The sequence below is a fragment of the Mastacembelus armatus genome, chromosome 6, assembly GCF_900324485.2.
Source record: "Mastacembelus armatus chromosome 6, fMasArm1.2, whole genome shotgun sequence".
Taxonomy (NCBI): domain Eukaryota; kingdom Metazoa; phylum Chordata; class Actinopteri; order Synbranchiformes; family Mastacembelidae; genus Mastacembelus; species Mastacembelus armatus.
The window spans coordinates 16,945,465-16,965,739 of NC_046638.1; the positions used below are offsets into that span (position 1 = coordinate 16,945,465).

The 20,275-nt window shown below is 41.0% G+C and overlaps 1 protein-coding gene across 2 annotated transcripts in view; it reads left to right on the top strand.

Annotated features, from left to right (window-relative positions):
- The window catches only part of znf423 (zinc finger protein 423), a 136,378-nt gene that overhangs the window by 26,731 nt on the left and 89,372 nt on the right, over positions 1-20,275 (top strand). The window contains exon 3 of one of the 2 annotated variants that reach the window (XM_026311991.1): positions 8,451-8,660. The exons of the other annotated variant lie outside the window; for it this stretch is intronic. Within the exon in view, the coding sequence (XP_026167776.1) occupies positions 8,451-8,660 (210 nt within the window). The remainder of the gene's footprint in view (positions 1-8,450; positions 8,661-20,275) is intronic. 2 annotated transcript variants of the gene reach the window in all.

Sequence of the window (20,275 nt, forward strand, 5' to 3'; positions counted from 1 at the left end):
CCTGTGTTGTGTCCAGCTGCACCTGTTCACCCTGTGTGTGTCAGTGTGCATTTCAGTTTGCCCTCAGTGCCAAATGTGCGCACTATTTTTTGTATCTGCCCAATTTTCAACATTTTGAGCTCAAGTAGATCAGTGATTGTGCGGACAGTTCCTGTCTAAACAGCAGTGTGTTCTCATGGTAGGAGTGTGTCTAAATGGAAGCTGTTTTCAGTCACAGAGTCATTGCTATTGAAATTGAAATAGAATGGGCCCATTATTATTAGCAGGAAAAGCACTTTTTTTTCTATGACAATTTAAAATTTGTGCTCTGAAAAGGTGTATTGGGCAGCTGTTCTTGGTTAAACACTAAAGCACACCAACACTAATTACAGTGATCTTAAAGACTGTGCCTAAAGAACACAAGGAAACAATTTTGCAGCATTCTGATCCACTATGTAACATACTGTCAACTTTGTGGCTGTGTGTTTTGTCTTGTAATGGCACTAGGATCATGCAACAATGTCGTAGTCGATCATGTGTAAGCAGTCTCCTCCATTTAGGCATTCTGTGATACAGATTTTAACCTCATGACTGGTTCATGGCCGTGCTGCAGGCAGTGGTGTCCAGCCAGGTGCCTGTGAATCCTGGTCCAGTATCAAATGCGAAGTGGAGCAGAATGAAAGCCTTGTGTTGTCTGTTTCGTTTCTAAACATTCTACTGGAAGCTTCACACATACCTTTCCCTACCATTTGATGTGTGTTTTTGGCTCACACAGTCATAGGTGTATGTGCATGGGTGGGTTTTGTGTATGCTTGGCTGGTAGATATAGATCTCTCTGAGCTGCCATACTTGTTCAAGTCAGGCCACAGTATGACTCTTGGCTGCCAAATTTAACATCTAAATAACTACCTTACCTTTGCAATATCAGCTGGCATGTTTTTCCAGTGCACTTCTGTCACCCTGGGGCAGTTCACAAATGCTTCCCAGAGTTCATTAATTCCCTAATTTTTTTCCAACAGGATATATAAAGATGCATGGTGGTCATGCTGACTGTGTTTGATTTTTGGTGTTCCAGTTTGTGCCTGCACCAGCTAATCTTGGCAGGTGCTCACAACAATGCCATTACTAGCTTGAGATTGTGGAATGGGGTGTATCCATATTGAATGTACTTGGATCAGTTGTTCAGAAGTTCTCTGGTTGATATCCCACTTTTTTAATGGAGATGGGGACAAAATTACTGTTATTATTTTATTCCCATGAAGTATGCTTAGAGCTTATTATCATTTAGCGCACTAATTACCTCAATGAACTCATTTTGACATGGGTAATGAGAGAACACTACACAAATATACCCATGCTTCTAACACACACAAACATCCACACATACTCTTCCTTGAGCCTAACGACATGGTGATTAGTGGGTCTCAGCTAGGCGTGGTTAGGCTGTGTAACATCATTCTGCACTGTGGACTCTGCTAATTCACTTCTCTTTATCTAATTACCCAGGGTGCGCACCAACACACACATTACACACATGCATCAATCCACCACACACACATACCTGCATATATCCTTCCTGCAGATATGCAAAGTGACCTCATTATTCCTGAGGCATCCATTTATATATTTATATTTTTATCTGTTAATAAACAACCCATTGTCCTCAGGTTACTAAGGCTGCTGGTACAGCCAGGAATATTGCTTATTACCTTTTCTCTCGAGAGACACGGTGCAAAAACAGCTTTTCTCCACACCCATACCTGATGTTGTATGCTTTCATACACACAGGCCTGCATATGTAAATGTTGCTTAAAAATAGATAGAAAATTTAATGTATTTCTCTGGAATGTCTAATTAATTTTTCCCACATCCGAGATGGTGCCAGATCAACCATCAAAATCACTGTAGTATTTGTGATTGTGTTTATGCTGTGAAATGTTTTTTTTAATCTTTGGATGAAATGTGTGTTTCATTTTTCATCACATATACATACCTTTTCTCTAGATCAAGGCAATATTTTTTGAATCTGGTCTCAAGGACCCACAATACTGATGGTTTTCTATTCTACCAGCTAGTTAATTTCCTTTAATTGCGTTCACTGGGCATCCCAGGTGTGATTCAGTCCCTCATTACATGGCTAGAATAAAAATCAGCAGGGCTCTGAGACTTAAGGACCAGTAAAAAAAAAAAAAAAACACTATTCTGAAACATTTGATTTTAGGTGAAAATTATGACTCTTGTTGCTCGTGTTGTTTTTCATATTTTCTGTAGTTTAACTGCAGGACATGAGTTTGACTTATTGTGTGTCTCTCTGGATGACGTAAGAATATAACGGTGTCTGGGCTTGGGATCGGAGGATTTGTATTTGTGCATACATATGTGTGTTTGTGTGTGTATGGGAGAGAATATGCAGTAATTTCTGGCATAGGGACAGTCTGTGACTCAGAGATAATGGTTCTCTGTAGAGCGAGTGTGTGCATGTGTGTTTTTGTGTCTGAGTGTCCATAGCTATATCCTGCTGCTGTGTGTTTCTGTATGTGTGTTTTTGTGTGAACGAAAGAGAGACTGCAAGTGAATGGTGCACACATACTATTTGCTAGGGACCACTGTCATACTATTCAATCAATACCCCGGCATATACACGCACGCACACACACACACACACACACACATACACACACCCTTCTGCACCCTAAGCACCCATGGGAGTTGCCTGCTTTCATTAAGTAGGCCTGCTGCTTCTTTCTGGTGTGGTTTGATTGGGGGTTGGGTTATTGCTTAAGAGGGCCTGAGTTTAGCTGCATCCATCCAGGTTGAGGATGGATGCAGTTTGTGTTTTTGCTAGCTTTGCGTTCATGAAACCAACAGATTGTATTTATTGCTGTACTTTCTGTAGTGACTTTTTGATAATATAAAAATTTAGATCTGCTTTTCTAATGAAAAACTTTACATCATAGCTTCATGACATGAGGGGGAAAAAGGGAGAACAGAACCCTAGTAAACACAAATTGACAGACAGACATACACACTGTGATCTTGCCATGAGGTCTGCTGCCACAGTTTGAGAGTGGTAATGATCATAACAGCTGCAGTATCTAGTAGAAGCTTACAGTAACTCTCTTTAAGGTTCTGCATCTCCTTCTGTCCAAGATTTGTAGGAGGACACATAATTATCGTGTGTGTGTGTGTGTGTGTGTGTGTGTGAGAGAGTGTGAGAGAGTGTGAGAGAGAGACACACTAGTATAAATACATACACCTGCTCTGTTAGTCTCATCCCTTTATCCTCCTTTGTTCTGACACGCATGAACTAAATAATTTTTATTTTTTGGTAGGGAGAGGAGGGTTTAAACATTGTAGTTATGTCAATAAACAATGCTCCTGTTCCTTAGTCTTGGGGTTAAATAATAGCCAAAAAAGGTTTTTGGCAGAAAATTATGATGCCACAATGTAGTTGACACTTTATCATTTTTTCCTATTAGACAGTTATGTGAACTCTTGTCTTGATTATTGTATGAATTCTTGAGTTATGGCCACAAATGTGGTTTGTGAAGTAATAGCGACCTTAACTTTTGACCCACAAACTAATAAACTGATTCATGATTTCAAGTGGGTACTTATGCCTAAGGATGCAGTGATTAACCGATTTCATCATTAACTGCGCCTTAACACATCATGGTTAATTAAGGCTCTGCTACATCGAATGTTTCTGTTGCAAGTTCTGTTGTAACTTGCACAAAACAAAAAAAAGTTACACCGGCAGTGCACCAGCTTAAAATGCCGTGCTTATCAGAGACCCGGAGGCTACACACTCACTAGATTAACTATGGCAGAGGGACCAAACAGTGAAGCTTTTTTTTTTTTTTTTTTTTCCATCAAAGAAACACCTGTAGTCAGTAGTGTGGGAGCATTTTGGGTATACTAAGAATGACCAGGGTGTCACTGAAGATGATGGATCACCTGTTTGCAAAACGTGCCCTAAAAAAGTTGTTGCTAAAGGAGCCAATACATCAAATTTGATGCAGCACCTGTGGGATCACCACCCAGCTTTGCACGCCCAAATAAGGGTAATACATAACAACTAAGTTAAATTACATGCCAAGTTACTTAATGAAACATTGAGGATATAGGGAATTAAATATAAATGTGTTACAATCAATGCCAAAGCAGTGAGACTTGGGCTTTCAGCGCAATGTAAACAAAGCTGCATGTAATGTTAGACTATGGAACATTTAACATTACATCTTATTTGTTCCTCCCATCTGTGTTGAGTAAATGTTAGGCTTTGTAAGTTAATATGCCAGGTGTAAAACACAAACATAACATCAGGAGCTTGTAGACTTCTAGGCAGTAGCAACTCTAGCTCAGGTCCAAAAGAAATGTAGAAAGAATGCACAAATTGAAAACACAAAATAGTTTTGTGGTCTATTTCTATTTGTTATTTTCTAAAGGGAAATACTGACAGATGTTTACAGACCAGCGGTCACCTTTCATTAATTCCAAAGGGAGAGATGGACTTTTGTTTGTCTTTATTATTTTGTGCTGATCTATTTGCTTACTGTGTTTTCTATGTTTCAAAAGGCAGCAATAAATAACACTCTAAAACCTATATACATAATGACTAATGTAATTTTATACATTAGTAGTGTTGTCAAATTAATAATTGCCTAATAGTCGTGATAATCGTGAAACCTTGATTATTTCTCAGACTATAATAATACTAACAAAATCTATAATTGTCGCATTACTATTTGTGCCGGATGTACTGAAATCCCCCATAGACATTCCTGAGATATTGTATTCCTACGAATGGGATGGACATGATGTCACAGTGACCTTGACTTTTGACCACCACAGTCTAATCAGTTCATCCTTGAGTCCAAGTGGTCAGTTGTGCCAAATTTGAAGAAATCCTCTGAAGCTATTCCTAAGATACCATGATTCATGAGAACGGGATGGATGGAAAGACCGATGGACAACCTATCATAACATAATGCCTCAGACCACGGCTGCCGTTGGCACAGAGGCATAAAAACGGAGAGGTGAGGATGGTGTCGTGGAGGATGGAAAGGTTTTATCTGGCTCCTCCCTCTGTTGCTATGACAGCAGGTTGTGTTGGCATGCACTGAAGTTGGCACTGCCCTCACCTCTGGCATCATGACACTCCGGGGAGAGAGAGAGAGTGTGTGTGTGTGTGTGTGTGTGTGTGTGTGTGTGTGTGTGTGTGTGTGTGTGTGTGTGTGTGTGTGTGTGTGTGTGTGTGTGTGTGTGTGTGTGTGTGTGTGTGTGTGTGTACTTGCTTGCCACGAAAGCCATGAAGATGTTGCACAAAAAAATATCAGAAAAAAGATTGTGTTTTTCAACACAGTTACACTCCTAGTTTCTAGGTAAGGCAGTTGTCTGTACTTTTATTTGACAGAATTGAGAGTAATAGGAAAATTGTGCTGAAGGAGAGGTTACCACTTTATATTTAACAAATATTTAAAAGAGCATGTTTGTTCTACTACAGCATCTGTGGCACATAATCTTTTGTTTTGAATTTACTGATATTATTATTCTGATCACATCCTAGTGATATCTAGCAGAACTGTTGTTATTCAACTCAAATACACATATTTGCATTCCAGCATGCTTGCAAACTTTATGTATCCAGTTAGTATGCTACTGAAGCATACATACTTCTGTTGTGTGTACGTCTGTGTGAGTTTGCTTATGTATGCATATCTGTGTATGTTTGTGTGTCTGTGTTTGTGCACAGTGACTAGCATGTGTGTGTGTGTACATGTGGCATGTGCATGTGTGTGTGTGTTTTTGTCAGCCAGGGGGCCAGTTTCTCTCCCTGGCCAGACGGTGCTCTCACCACTGGACAGATGGCCAACACCCTCCCTCCCTCCTTCTTTATCCCTTCATCCATTCCTCCTTCTTTCCCTCCATCACTGTCTTCCTCTCCTGCATCCCCCCAAATACCTCATCACTTCAGTCCCTCATTCCCCACCTCCCAGCATCCCTGTATTCCTCTTTCCCATCACACCTCTCCCATAATAAATCAGAGTGGAATGGAACCTTTGCACCTTGCTGTAATCTGTCTTGTTCCTCTCACTTCCTACTTGAACTCAGACATATAAGCTATTGTGTCATATTCTATTTAACTGGACTGGACCTGAAATTATGAGCTGGAAATCTAGTGCACTGCTCTCTGATTGTGCCTGCTGATGTGATTCTGATGTTGGGCGGTGGCAGTTAAAACAGGTTAAAATATGGTTTTGTTGTTTTGCTAATTGGAAAAAGCTTAAAGATGAGTTGCCAAGAAAAAATGGTATATCATACTAGAGTATTGTTTTTCTGGTCCTGACAATTACACACATACACTATAAGTTGTAAATTGCCCTTATGGGCAAAACTACATTAGAGTTGTACTGTATTATTTTCTTGTTATTGATGTGAATTGTTTGCAACATACAGCAGTGGTTTCTATTTTTTTTTGTTTGTGTATAGTGAAAAAGTGAATGATGGAACAACACTAATTATAATCGACACTCGTTTGACGACTTAACATATTAAGCTGTTTAACAAGCAGGTGAATCCTTGGGCATCCTAGTGTTGTTCTAGTGTCTCCACGCAGATAAAAGCAATATGGATGAAGGAGGAGGTAGCGATCTTATGGTGAAGATTAAAACTATAAATAAGTTGAAAAGTTATTGTTAGCAATTAAAGTTGCTGCAAGTTCTGGCTCAACATCGGGTTGAACTGGTCATTATTATTAACGTTAGTTGACTTAGTTGCACAGGTAAATAGCTGACTTTTATTGTTTTAGTGTAAGTGTAAAAGAAATAGCAATATTGTGCAGTATTATAAAGCCTTGGATTATACTTTAACAAATGAAAGAAAAGTTTTATGTTTGGATTGACATTTACAGTAGATGTAAATTCGTCAACATTAGCACATGGCTAGTTAGCAAACCACCTATGCAATTCAACCAACCATTATCTATACCCGCGTATTCCTATCTGGGGACATGGGGATCTGCTGGAGCCTATCCCAGCTGTCTTTGGGTGAAAGGCAGGGGTACACCCTGGACAGGTCACCAGTCCATCACAGGGCCACATAGAGACAAACAACCTCACACACTCACACTCACTCCTATGGGCAATTTAGAGTCACCAATCAACCTGACATACATGTTTTTGGACTGTGGGAGGAAACCAGAGTACCTGGAGAAAACCCACACAAGCACAGGGAGAACATGCAGAACTCCACACAGAAAGGCTCCTGATGGGGTTCAAACCAGGAACCTTCTTGCTGTGAGGCAACATTGCTAACCATCAATCCACCGTGCTGCCCATGTGATCACATAAGAAACTATATTTAGACCGCATTCATGGAGAATGAATTGATAGTGAGTGAACCCTCACTAACTATTCCTTTCTAGATAGATATACGTTTATTTTCTTCAAAGAAAATGGCCAGGTTTAGATCAGAAAGAAAGGTCAAAATAACAGTTCCTCACTGCATTACCCATAGCAACCTAATATTCATTTGGAATAACGTTACAAATCAGTATAGATGAACTTATACCTCTGCCATCAGTCTGTGATTGGATGTTTAGCTTGCTATTAGGTTGACAGGATAGAGAGGAGGATAGAGTCAGGTGAAAGAGCACTGGGCATAAGGCATTGTATAAATGTCACATTCTCCTTAGGAGCTGAGCACCCCTAACAGTCTGATCCTAGAACCGTCTCTAACTTTTAGACCCTCTAACTTTAAGAATACCCACTAAAAGAAAATTTCCCAAAATTTTGGCCAGAAAAAAAAAAAAACAAACAATATTGACTTCATAAATTAGCATCACCCATAGAAAAATCCTTATCAGTCAACATCTCTATCTCCTCTCCTCTCCTCTCCTCTCCTCTCTCCTGCTACCCTCCCCTCTCCTCTCCTCTCTCCTCCCCTCCCCTCTCCTCTCCTCTCTTCTCCTCCCCTCTCTTAAGCCAGTGTCTTCGGTGTCAGTCCTATTGGATGCTCTGCGTTTATAATGTGATAATAAGGTGTGAAAATGGAGACACAATGGAGCGGTGAGGATTGGGCCGACACAGCCTTTCACTGGTCCCTTCTCACACTCTCACTGTCTGCATCCAGGACACACACGTTCACACACAGTCAGTCACATGCTGGAGTGATGTTCCACACGAAATATAATTCAGTCAAAATAGCTGACACAGAAGCCAGCAAATATTATTTGTACAGGTAAAAAACAAATCACGTCTAATTTAAAAAAGCATAAACAAATTTGATAAGAACAGGAACAATGACATTGTGATCTTTATCCAAGGCTTGCTGGGGGAAGAAGACATAATGAAACTGGTGCTAGTAACAAAAATATGGCAGTCTTGAATTATTTCCTTGTGCATATGCATGCATTAGCATACACATGCATGGTTTTTTTAAACTCATGTTCGTATGTTGTGTAACTACAGAAGTTCCGCCGTCTGACAGAGAGACAGAGCCAAAAGAGGGTCAGGGGGCAGGCACTGAGGATGGCGAGCAAGAGGAGCATGATGACCGTGATGAACGTGATCATGACGATGACCTAGATGACGAGTCCATCTTTACCTGTGACAACTGTCAACAGGATTTTGACTGTCTGGCTGAGCTCACTGAGCACAGGACCAACCACTGCCCAGCTGGTAAGATTGTTCATGTGGATTGTGTTTAGTTGTCCAGACTTATGTTATTAAATTTGTTTGAGCTTTTTTGACAAAACCAAAGGCACAAAATGTCCAAAATCATGTTAAAAATACATAATGCACAGGACAGAGGGTCATTTTAGATAAAATAATACATTACTTGGTTGAAGATGCAAAATGGTACAAATATATAAATAAAAAAATGATAGAGAACTAATTTGTGTATAGTCAGACGAATTAAATTTACTGTTTCGTCATTTGGAAGCCACAACATGTAGTGAAAGCAATGTAGTGAAAGCTCCCTTTGAAACGATAGAGGGATATTATTTTGTGCATTTGGTTCCCATATAAGGAAGGATGTGTAGCTGGCTCAATGCTATTTTAAATAATTAATTTAATTAATTCATTTTTTAAAAAGTTTATAATATTGACCACATTGTAAAAATGTGATTTTATACATGGTGTAAAATTGCGCTGCACATTTTTTCAGTGGGGAAGATGCTATGCTTTCAAACTAGGGCAAAGATTTAAGTGGCTCAATTGTATCATACAGATTCACCAGATTTAGAGGTTGTTGGGTGACTCACACTATCCTGTTGGTGAATACCTATAACTCCATTATACCTATTTGTCCCAGAGGGACAGACTTGTAAACACACACACATGCACACAAAAGCTGTTATTAGTACTGGTCTAATTAATGGAGGGGCTAAATGGAAAGTGACAGGGGCATCTAGTTCCTACAGATTAATCCACTTGCTTAAAAAGACAACACAGATACATATTCACACCCACTTTCTTGCTACTGCAGTAGCCACTGAGCATGTGAAGATATGTTTACTTTTGATAGAGGGATAAAGAAATAGGGAGAGGGGATGGAGGGCTTTGTTTAAATTGGTAAAGAGCATTGCCAGAGACAATGTAATGTAGATGGCAAGACCCCTGCCTCAATAAACTCTCATTTACCCTCTAGCTTGACATTCAATCCCACCAGAGTCACTGGTGTTAAGTCTCACATGGAGCTTTTTATAAAGACTTGGAGATGCAATACTACAGGAAAAGTATTTGCCTTTAAAGAGAGCCACAGGAACCATGTAGAGCAATAGAGAGGGGTGACAGGTGACAAAAGTATGTGGCCTGTCAAACACTGAGGCATCCTGCTGGCCTAGTATTCTACTGTAACTGGAATTGATAAGAGATGTTGGGAATACACGTGTTAACAGAGACAATGAGAATACTGCTGAATTGCTGTTAAAAAGCAATCCAAGGTTTAATATGAGTGGTTTACTGTGCTTCCAGATATAAGCCTTAGACTTGTTACACCTCAGTTTTTGGTTTTTGTTATCTTTTATAGTATTTCTTTTCAAAGCTGATTAGGTGAACAGAAACTAAATTACAAAATTTAAGAGAATGAAAAACATAAAAGAAAAAACATCTTAACAGTGGAGACTAAATAAAGTGACAGCATTGTGCCAGTGATGCCAGTCAGTCTTGTCAGTCAGCCAGTCATCAAAGTAGTAGCAGCCCATGAGTCACCAAGTGACTAAACCAGAAAATGATGCCGGTAAATAAATTAGTAATCCCAGTGTTACATCCACAGATTCACGAGGCCTCTCATTTCACATAATATATTTATAAACAATATAAGCAAATAAATGAAACATACATATAAAGGAGTTAAAGTATATGTAAAGTTGAACTTCTATGACATTTTTCTGTGACGACTGGGGCGAGTGCTGACTTGGAATTTCCAGGTCAATATGATTTGTCCTTTTAGAGACAAAGTTGCTGAGTTTTGATTGCTTCCCTTCAGAAAGGTAAAACTAGAGTTCAAGTCCATATTGCATGAATAATAGCACCTTTGTTAGACTTATGTCTTGTTAGCTAGGACTGTATTGTTGAATCAATGATATGAAATAATAAATAAATATCTTACACCAGCCCTCATGTAACCTACCATACACATGCTTGCTGTCTTACTTGAAAACAGGACACCATTTATTGGCATTTCCAATTTTTTTGCCTTTGTTGTTACTTTTTCCTTCTCATCCAAACATAAACATGCATACACTCACCCCCTCTCACACACACATCCACACATACGGAGTCATTTGCTTGTCACATTCAGACACATAGAGTGCACACTCAGAGAATCACACTGCCAAAGCACAGGGACGCTGTCAGAGCTCAGGATGTGGCCTGTGATTTCAGCACAGGAGTCTAGGGAGGGCTACATGTTGCTGAACGAGAAAGCAGAAGGAGGGAGGGTAAGGGGGAGTGCAGAAGAAAGAAATGAAATGAAATGATAAAACATGTTTTTCCCTGGAGAAAGAGTGGTTGAGATTGCGGAGTAATCCCACAGCTCAGTGGGATATGTGTGCACTTGCATGCAGGGGTTTGTGTGCGTTGCTTCATTTGCGTGGTGGTGTGTGTTACTGTGTATATGTTGTAATATATGTGTATTTGCTTGATCTTTGCGTGTATGTGTGTATACGGGAGTGTGTATGTGTGTATGAAGTTAGTGGTGGGACCATGGCTTTTTGGTTATTATTGAGAAGAAGGCTAAATTAAAACACATGGACTAAAGAATCCTTTTAAGTTCTCTGATGGAGACCCTTGGGAGTCGGTTTAGTAGGAGCACATGGGATGCATGTATATACACACACAGACACACACACACACCAAAACACAGCCAACTGGGGAAAAACACACGCCACTTTGGATCTGCATGAGGGACTTAATGTGTTCATGCATTTTGTAGTGTGATGGTGTTTGTGTTTGTCCCAAAGCTGAAACCAAACAACTCAGACATCAGCCATCTTGGTTGGGGGTGACAGACAGGGACCATCTTACCAGAAGTAGCTAGCTATGATGTTAGCGTGATGTAAGCATTGGAAAAATGTGAAAAAAAAAGAACAAGGACTCATTTTTCTTGTTTTGTCTTGTTAAAAAGATCTGAATTGTGTCTATAACACATACTGATAATTGAGTAACTAAACTTGCATTCACATGGAGAAACTGACTAGACTTGATGTAACTCATCACATGTAAAAACAAAAGTTAATTAGTTACTTCTGAGTCACATTTTCTTCTTCTGCATATTGCGTTGGAATTACAGTCTCGTGGTCTTTGCAGTATGTTTAGGTGCAACTTTTACATACTACCAAGACCAGGAGGAAGACAACAGAAGCTATGTGGCAACCAAGGCGAAATGTGGGGATGTCACAAGTTCTTGAAAGCTTGCTTTTTACACTTTGCATAGGTGGAATACAGTAGATGATATAAGTTTGCAACATTAAGTGAAGCTATCTTGGAAAAATTAAGTACTGTACAAAAACACTAGCAGGGCATCCTAATTGCTAATGTCTAAGCTGCATACCACATAACCGCAACATCTGTGACTTCATTCCAGCCAAGAGCATGTGTTGCAAATCATACCCCATCTCTCTTCCCTTGTTTTTTTTAGATCTCTATAAAGCCCTATTTAAAAAGAGCGTGTCCGGGAGTTTATTTACTTAACAAATGAAATAAAATACTAAACAACAACACTTCCTTGCTCCTACGTAACACAAACATGATTAAATGCTCATGATGCAGCCTGCTGCAAACTGAATATCTGCACCATGACGTTTTAACATTCCTGTCTTTCATGTCAGTCTCTTAAAGTTTCCTGTAAACATGCTGTCCATTGTCAGTGATCAATTATTGAATAATATCAGAACATTTGCACATCTGTGGGTCCCAGGTGCTCACTTGAGAACCATGTTAGTTAGCGCTGAATTCTGTGCAGAAAAAGCTCTGTTATCTGTAATGCTAAGTATAGTGTTGTAGCAAATGGTTCCCAAGTTAGCAGCTAGCTGTGGCTATAACATTGAATGGGTCCCAGGTGCGAGAATGAAGCACCAAGTAATTCAGTGCCACTCTAGCAGAAGGCCTATAAAGAAGCACCATTAATTTGAGTGGAAATTGCACAAATATACGCAAACACACACACAGTGGCACAGATCAATGACACATAAATGTGTGTACACCCACTCGAACATGCACATACCCACAGACCCCACACATCTGGTTAATGTAATGCCACATTAATGTGCATGAGCCTGACAGCTCAGCTGGTTATGTGAGCGTATCATTGAGATTGTGAGCCTGCAATACCAGTGTTATTCCAGTCCACTGCAGCTTTAAGCCAGTGTAATGCCTCTCCCCTTTAACTGAGAATCACACACTTTATGTAGGTGTGTGTGTACAATAATATAACTTATACAGTAGTTCCTCCCTTTGTACCTGCTAACTATTTGTTGTTGTATGTAGTTAAATAGCAAGCACATACAGTAAATAGCAATGGTGGTTGGCATCAAAAGTAACACTCATTACAGGATAACATGCTTTGGTGCAGAATTTCTTCAATAGGTAGTGTGCAAGAATGTTTTTCAAGGATCAATAAACTGCAGTCACTGTAAAAGAGCCTTGTATTAGCCCTGTAGTGTTGGGTAATATTTGGAACTATTCCATATCCCATAGAGTGAACTTAGTTGTTTACTTGTGCAAGTGTACATAGTGTGTATCTATGTGTAATGCATGTCGACTTTTAGGATATATGGGCCCATATTTTGGGTGTGTACAGTACTGTATGTGTGATAGAGACAGAGTGAGGGTGAGAGTCAGGGGAGTGTCGATGGGTCTCAGTAGGAGTCAGAATGTGGAGCAGAGGCTCCCTGAGGAGAGTAGGAGCGGAAAAAAACCTCCTACAGATCAAATGGAGAACATTCTCTGGCCCTGCTCTGCCACATGAACTCACACATAGACGTACGCAGACACTCACACATCTTCAGAGGGAATGCCAAAAGCTATTTTATTGGTCACAACATTCAAAGGTTGGGTCAATGTGATGCAATTAGACCTCGCACAATATTTTAAAATGGCACTGAAGGCCCTTTGTATGGGCAGCAACTGTCCATTTAGTTTAGTATACAAAAGCTGTCTGAGACACACATTTGCCTCGTTCACTCATGTTAGGTGTGAGTGCAAAGGAGACAAAAAGGTGACAAGGTGAGACACTGTTAAAGACGTCAGCAAAAACCACTTAAGGGGGATGAGTAAGTGATAAGAAGGTAGGCACTAAGTAAACGAGTGAGCTGTCAGTCAAGGCGGGGGGGCGGAAACTGGTGCTGTCAGTGACAAATAGCAAGTCATTAACCCAGCTAGCTGCTTCTTAGATTGTGACATACTGTGGGTGGAAAATAGTGTGTGTTTGTGTGTGTAGAAATGGAGTGAGATACTGTGCATTTTCTTTCTGAAGGTATTTGTGAGGTCTCCGTTAATTGAGCACATACAGCTGCACTCGTCTGTTCTCTTTCCTCTCTCAGTGGGGGAGAGGAGAGATTACCAGGAAGCCTGTCTAGTGAAGAGGGAGGGGGAGATGGAACAGAAGAGGAGTGGGAAGGAGTAATGAGGGACAGGTTTAAGGGGGAGGAGATGGAAGACTACTGGAAAGTGAAGGTAGAACTTAAAATGTGCATGGAAGAGGTCAGAGATGGAAAGGGAAGAGGAGAAAAACAAGGGACAGGGAGGAGAGTGCATCTGTTAGTGCACAGGCTCTTGGGTGACTGGTTTGCTTCCCAAGGGACATCTCACCAGTACTAAGCTCTTACTGTTTGCTGCAACCTGCTATCACACACACATGCAAATAGGCAGGCACGCACACACACATCATGCCTGCACGGCACGCACACACACACATATATACAACTATCTGTTGGACAAACACCCTCTTGAGTTGAGAAACACACACCACACACTACACACACCTCACTGCATCTGTCGTCAGGATAGCAGCTGAGTCCTGTGAGGCCAAGACTTATTAAAACCACAGATCACTTTCTACAAGAGAAGGAGAAAAGGTGAGGTAGGAGGGGTGTAATCTGAAACAAAATTACAGACAGACTCCAGCACTCTGTGTGTGTGTGTGTGTGGTGTGTGTGTGTGTGTGTGTGTGTGTCTCATGCAGTAGCTCTTAAGCTGTTAATAATTATATCTTTTATTTTGACTCTGTTTTCCCCTATTCTTCCATCATTTTAGCTCCTGTCTTTTCTTACCTCCCCCTTTCTCATGCCTTCTCCATCACCGTGTGCCCATCTTTACTCCTTCTGCCCCCACTTCGCTTTCCTCTTCCCTTCCGCCCCTCTGTGTCTGTGTACCCGGGGGTGGCCTGAAGATTCCTGTGCTAAGCCCTTGGCATACATACAAGTGCACAGCGCGCACACAGACACAGCTGGCTGCCGCTCAGGTTTTCCAGGGAGAGAGCAGGAACCCGGCACCAGAGGAGAGGGGGATGGAGAGAGGAGAGCAGCAGAAGAAGAAGAGGGGGGAAGTACAGCATGCAGAGAGGCAGAGGGAGAGATGGTAGGAGGGGGGTGAGACAGAGAAGGGTTGATGTGAAGTCATTTTTCATCACAGGGTTCATTTTTCACTGCAGAGTTCTCCCACTCTCTACATCGCTCTATTTCTCTTTATCTGTCCTCTCCTCCTCCTGTTCCCCTCCCTTGATCCCGCTTTGTCTCTCTTTATCTTCCCTTTTTCCTCTTTTTTTTTCCTGTTGTCCTTTCTCTCCCCCCCCTCTTCCCCCCACCTCTCTTTTTCTCTCCCTCTTGCCTAAACTCTTTCTATCCTCTCTCTGTGTCTCTCTCTCTTTCAGCCTAGTTTCTCCTTTATGAAATATGGATGGGAGCAGTTTTGGGCACGCTGAGAGGTTTGCAGTCGGAGGGAGGGATGGAACTTGGGAACTGGCAAGGGAAAGAGGAAGGGAGAGAAAGAAAGAGGGGAGAAGAGGGAGTGGAGGGAGGGAGCTTGTGTCTCAGCAGACGTGCCTTGTGCATGCACCTAAACACCTCACTGAGCAATCTGTCAACATGTCAGCAACACATGTTTGTTAAAAAAAGAGAGAGAGCGGTTGGAAGGAGAGAAGAGTGGGTGAAAAAAAATCTCTCCTCTTCCAGTGGGAGTAATGGCTCCCACCAGGGCTCTGGAAATGCTTTGAATTCAGCAGATTTCTATTGCGGGCTCCTCCCCCGGGGGCATCTTTTTACAATGCCTGCATCTCAGAAATTTGAGCCTGAGGACCCCTGGGGGCGTCCTTTCATAATGCCTGAAAATGTAGGGTTATATTGTATGCTCTTCCCCATGGGGCTTTTATTAATACCTGTATTCACTGCCCCTGGAAATTACACAGGCGGCGCTGCAGGGGCCCGCGCTCGCTCCAGGAAGGGAGAAAGACTCTGCAGGGACGTTTTCTCTCTTCTCCCCTCTCTTCTCCTCCCTCCTTCCATTCCCCCTTTCCCCCTCCTCCCCTTCTTCCTCCTCCTCCCTCTCCTCCTACTTCAACTCTCTTCCCTTTTTTCTTACTTAATGCAAGAGTGAAAAAGAAGAATTTGCCAAAGGACACAAGAAAGTGTGTTCTGTGTGTGTGTGTTGGCACCAGCTAACCCCTTGTATTCAGTCCTACTTTGCTCAGAGGAAAAGAAACACTTGATTAAAAATGTAACTTCCCATTTCCCCTCTTCTTTTTCTCTCATCTCTCTTCTCTCCCCCTCTCTGTCCTTGTGTGCCTGTGTGTAGATCTTGTAGAGAGTAAATATTTGTGTGTGTGTGTGTGTCTGTGTTTGAGGGTGCATTTTATGGGTATGTCTGTGTGTGTGCATGTAGATATGAAAAAGCCTAAATATATAGTCCTTTGCAGGAGTGTGATTTTGCTCACTGTGGAAGGCGTAGACAAGAAATCTGCTTCTGTCTCCAAACATTCATTAGAATTCTTCAGCCAAAGGGTTCGCAGCAACTTTCTGTGTCTGTGTGTGTTTATTGATCAAATATTTACACAGTCTGATTATAGAAATATACATTTACATATCTTTGAATAAACAACATTTGCGTGATCTCCGCAGTCAGACTGTTTCAATTTTAGATTTGGATGTTACATGTCAGTCTCAGTCATGACGTCCACCGGTTAGAGCTTCTTAAATGCAAAGTATTCCATATATTTCACTTTGTACTTATCACTTGAATATTCAGTGTTTTTGAGTGTATATTTGACCAATTAAACAATTACAATCCACAGTTTTGGGTGGATCACAATTGTGAAACATAGCCTATCTTAAATGAAAATAAAAGTTAACCGTAGCCAGATTGACTATTAAACTTCACCACGTTTGATAACAGGAGTCCACAGTGAATTTATAAAAGAGGTTATTAAGATCCTCAAGATGTCTGAAATCTCTGCATGCTTGTTAAAGTTGTTAATGCATAACATGCTCCTGATGCTCCTGCATCTTGTGGTTAATGGTCCACTCATCAGTGGACCATTTTACTTTCAGATCATGTGGTTAGGGAATCATAGTGACTGTAAGGTTTTAATTATCGTGCAGATTATGTCTTTTAGAAAAACTGAAGCAGATGATTAGGAGTTATTAAACCATGCAAGACCCTAGACTGTAATAAGCAAATAAATAAATAAAATAAAAACGCCAAATTGTTGTAAAGTTTTAACAATACATTAAATATAAAAATAAATTAGGTTTTGACAATCTTTTATCTTTTGTGTGTTTCCTTGGGATATGACTCAACTATTACACACTGTATGGCATTCATTTCCATTGAGGTTGGGTTGAGTAGATGTGCACTGGCTAATTGCATTATCACAAACAGAAACAAACTGTGCATGCTTCTTGAAATCTGACAGGTCAAACACTGTTCCTCGCCATCTTTTGATGGCCAGCTGTTTCTCGATTTGATCAATACATCAAAATGTCTATATCACAGGGTCCAGAGGCATTTTCTCCTGTGGGAGTTTATTTGAGCATCTTGTCATCAACATTGTCAAAAGCAACCTAGTGCTTATCTGTTGGACAAACAAACACATAAGTAGGAGTGTGATTAATGACGTCCCTCAGGAGCAGGTTTTGAGCTTCAAGCTGCTTGATATGTTGACACAAGATACTGAAAACCTTGGAGTAGAGAGGCTCTAATTTTACTAACAGCAGTTAATATGGGATCATACAACAGAGACAGTTCAATGTTCAGTGTTTCAAATTATGCTTCTTGCGTCTGTTAATACAGTAAGCTTGATACCTGACAAAAAAAGATCGGTCTCAAGGCTCAAGGAGTTTTGTATCATGTCAAGCAAAGGCATCTAAAAGCGAAAGCAGGAAGACGTTAGTTGCAGTTCCCATTGGGAACCCTAAAGAAATAGCCCACAGGTAAATTCTGGGGGGTTGATGAAGTGTGACTTACACAGGTAGCAGAAAATGAGCAGTAAGTTTAAGCACTTAATTGGACCAAGCATGTAATGACAACTTTAGCTGGCAGATTAAAAGGACAACACAACTTGAGTATGAATCCACTGCTTGAACCAGCTATAAACCTACTGTTCTCTTTCTGTAAAGTCTACAAAACTGAAAAAACCCACTACATTATGGAATGTGGTGTCTTCAGCGGTGGCTTACAGCAAATTTGTATTAAATCAGTGGATCAACATTTATCTGTTTCCACCACATCTGTCAATATGTGAAAGGATTTTGTAAGCCCAGTAAACAAAAACAAGTATGAGTCATTTTTTTTCATCAGCACTACAATGTTTTGGACCACAACTCCATAACCCCATGATTCCAAATGTAGGGGTTTTTGTATGTGTGAGTTTATCTTTGCTTGTCTGTAATTGTGTTTTGGTTTGAGGATCGTAGATTTCTTTTTAATTTCAGCGTGTATCTGAACATGCATGTACAATATGTGCGCCCTTGTTTAAATGTGCATGTGTATTTATACATCTCTATCAGTGTACATGTGGATGGGTCAGGATAGAGTTATCATGGGGCCATGTGGGGGCCTCTTCTATGTATGTGGGGGGTTGTCTGGATAATGAGGAACAGACCATTCCCTTGGATTCCTGCACCCCTGCCAACACCCAGGACCCCCAGAACCTCTACCCTCCTTTTCTTTTCTTGTTTCCCCCCTGCTGACACCTGGGACCTTTTCTTTTTTTCCTACAGTATGTCTCCCTCTGTGCTTGTTCATTCTTCCTCCATATGATACACCCCCCTTGCTCTGCCTTTCTACCTGCACACCTACCTCCATTTTCTGTCACTTCCTTCTTTCCTTCTCTCATCACTGGTACCCCAAATCATATACTTCCTCTCTTTTCCTCCTCTTCCCAGTCTTTCACAGAGCATACACACCACAGTCTTCCCTCTTTCCTCTCTCCAGCCCTGCTGAGTTTTCAAACTCAAAACTGACCACATCCCTTCATTTCTCCGTCTCTCCCTTCCCCCATACCTCCCCCCCACTTTCTCCCCATCTTCTCTGTTCCCTGTGGAGCTGGCCCCAAAGCTCTGATCCCTTCCTCCATGCCCCCAAACTCCCCACTGTGCCCTCCCAAGACACACACACACACACACATGCACACCCTGTGGCGGCTGGCCCCAAAGCATCCCCTGTTTGTCTCCCTCCCTCTGTTTTTCCACTCTTTCTTTTTCTCTTTCCCACCTCTGTCTCCCACACCCTGTTTTCTGCTGTAATTTATTGCATTGTCAGGTCTGAATGTGTCCTTCGGTCATTGTAAAATTAATGTTTATAAAATCATCTTTGTATTTGTCATTCCACCTGCACCAGACCACTTTGCATGTTGGCTTTTTGCGGACAGTAAGGGATAACCTTTAGATTTAGTAACAACACTATATGTGTTACCAGCCTCGCCATGCCCACTCAGTGATGGGTTTTTATTAATTAAGGCTTCAATAAATAAGAGGCAAAAGATGAAATGTTTATTAATGTTGTTAAATTCCCCAGATTTTGGTTTTGGAAACATTTTATTTATTTAAAATTTTCCACTTGGTCACTCCATTGTGTCAATAAGTACCGTATTCATTTTTCATATTACTTGTGACAGTAAAGGTCATTTTACTGTAGAAAGGATGAGAATCCACAACTTGATTGTGGTGCCCCCAAGGAACAAGCACTTGATGATTTTCAGTGTATGAATGACTGCAAAGACTGTCCAACTGTCCATCAAGACCTCAGCACTGCTCCAATGCTTCTTACTTTTATTTAGCTTTCTTGTTCTAGTACAAAAAAAGCATATTTATACATAATGGTGATGAAAATACACCTACAGTAAGCACATCAACTTTTTACTAAGAACATGCTAAGTTTGATAGAAAGATACACCCAGGTGTTTAGGCACCTACACACACATGCACGTATGCATACATGCACTCAGACTGTTTCAGTCACAGACAGTGGTGGCAAAGGGCAGTGTACCACAGGGAGTGGGCCTATAATAGTTTTAACCCAGCGCTCAGGTGTGACTCACCTTTGTCCAGCCAAATGTCAGAGAAAAGCAGAACTCTAGGGAGGGGGGGAGGGAAGGACGGATGGAGAATGGAGAAGGGGATCAAGGGAGAGCAAGTACAAGAGAGTGGAAATGCAGAAGAGGAGAGTGAGAAGCACATTAAGTGGAGAAGGATTCATACTGTACAACCATGACACTACTGGTCAATAAACTGCTAATCTAATCTGACTGCTAATCAGGCTGTCATGCCTTGTACAAATATATTTGCTGACTGTAT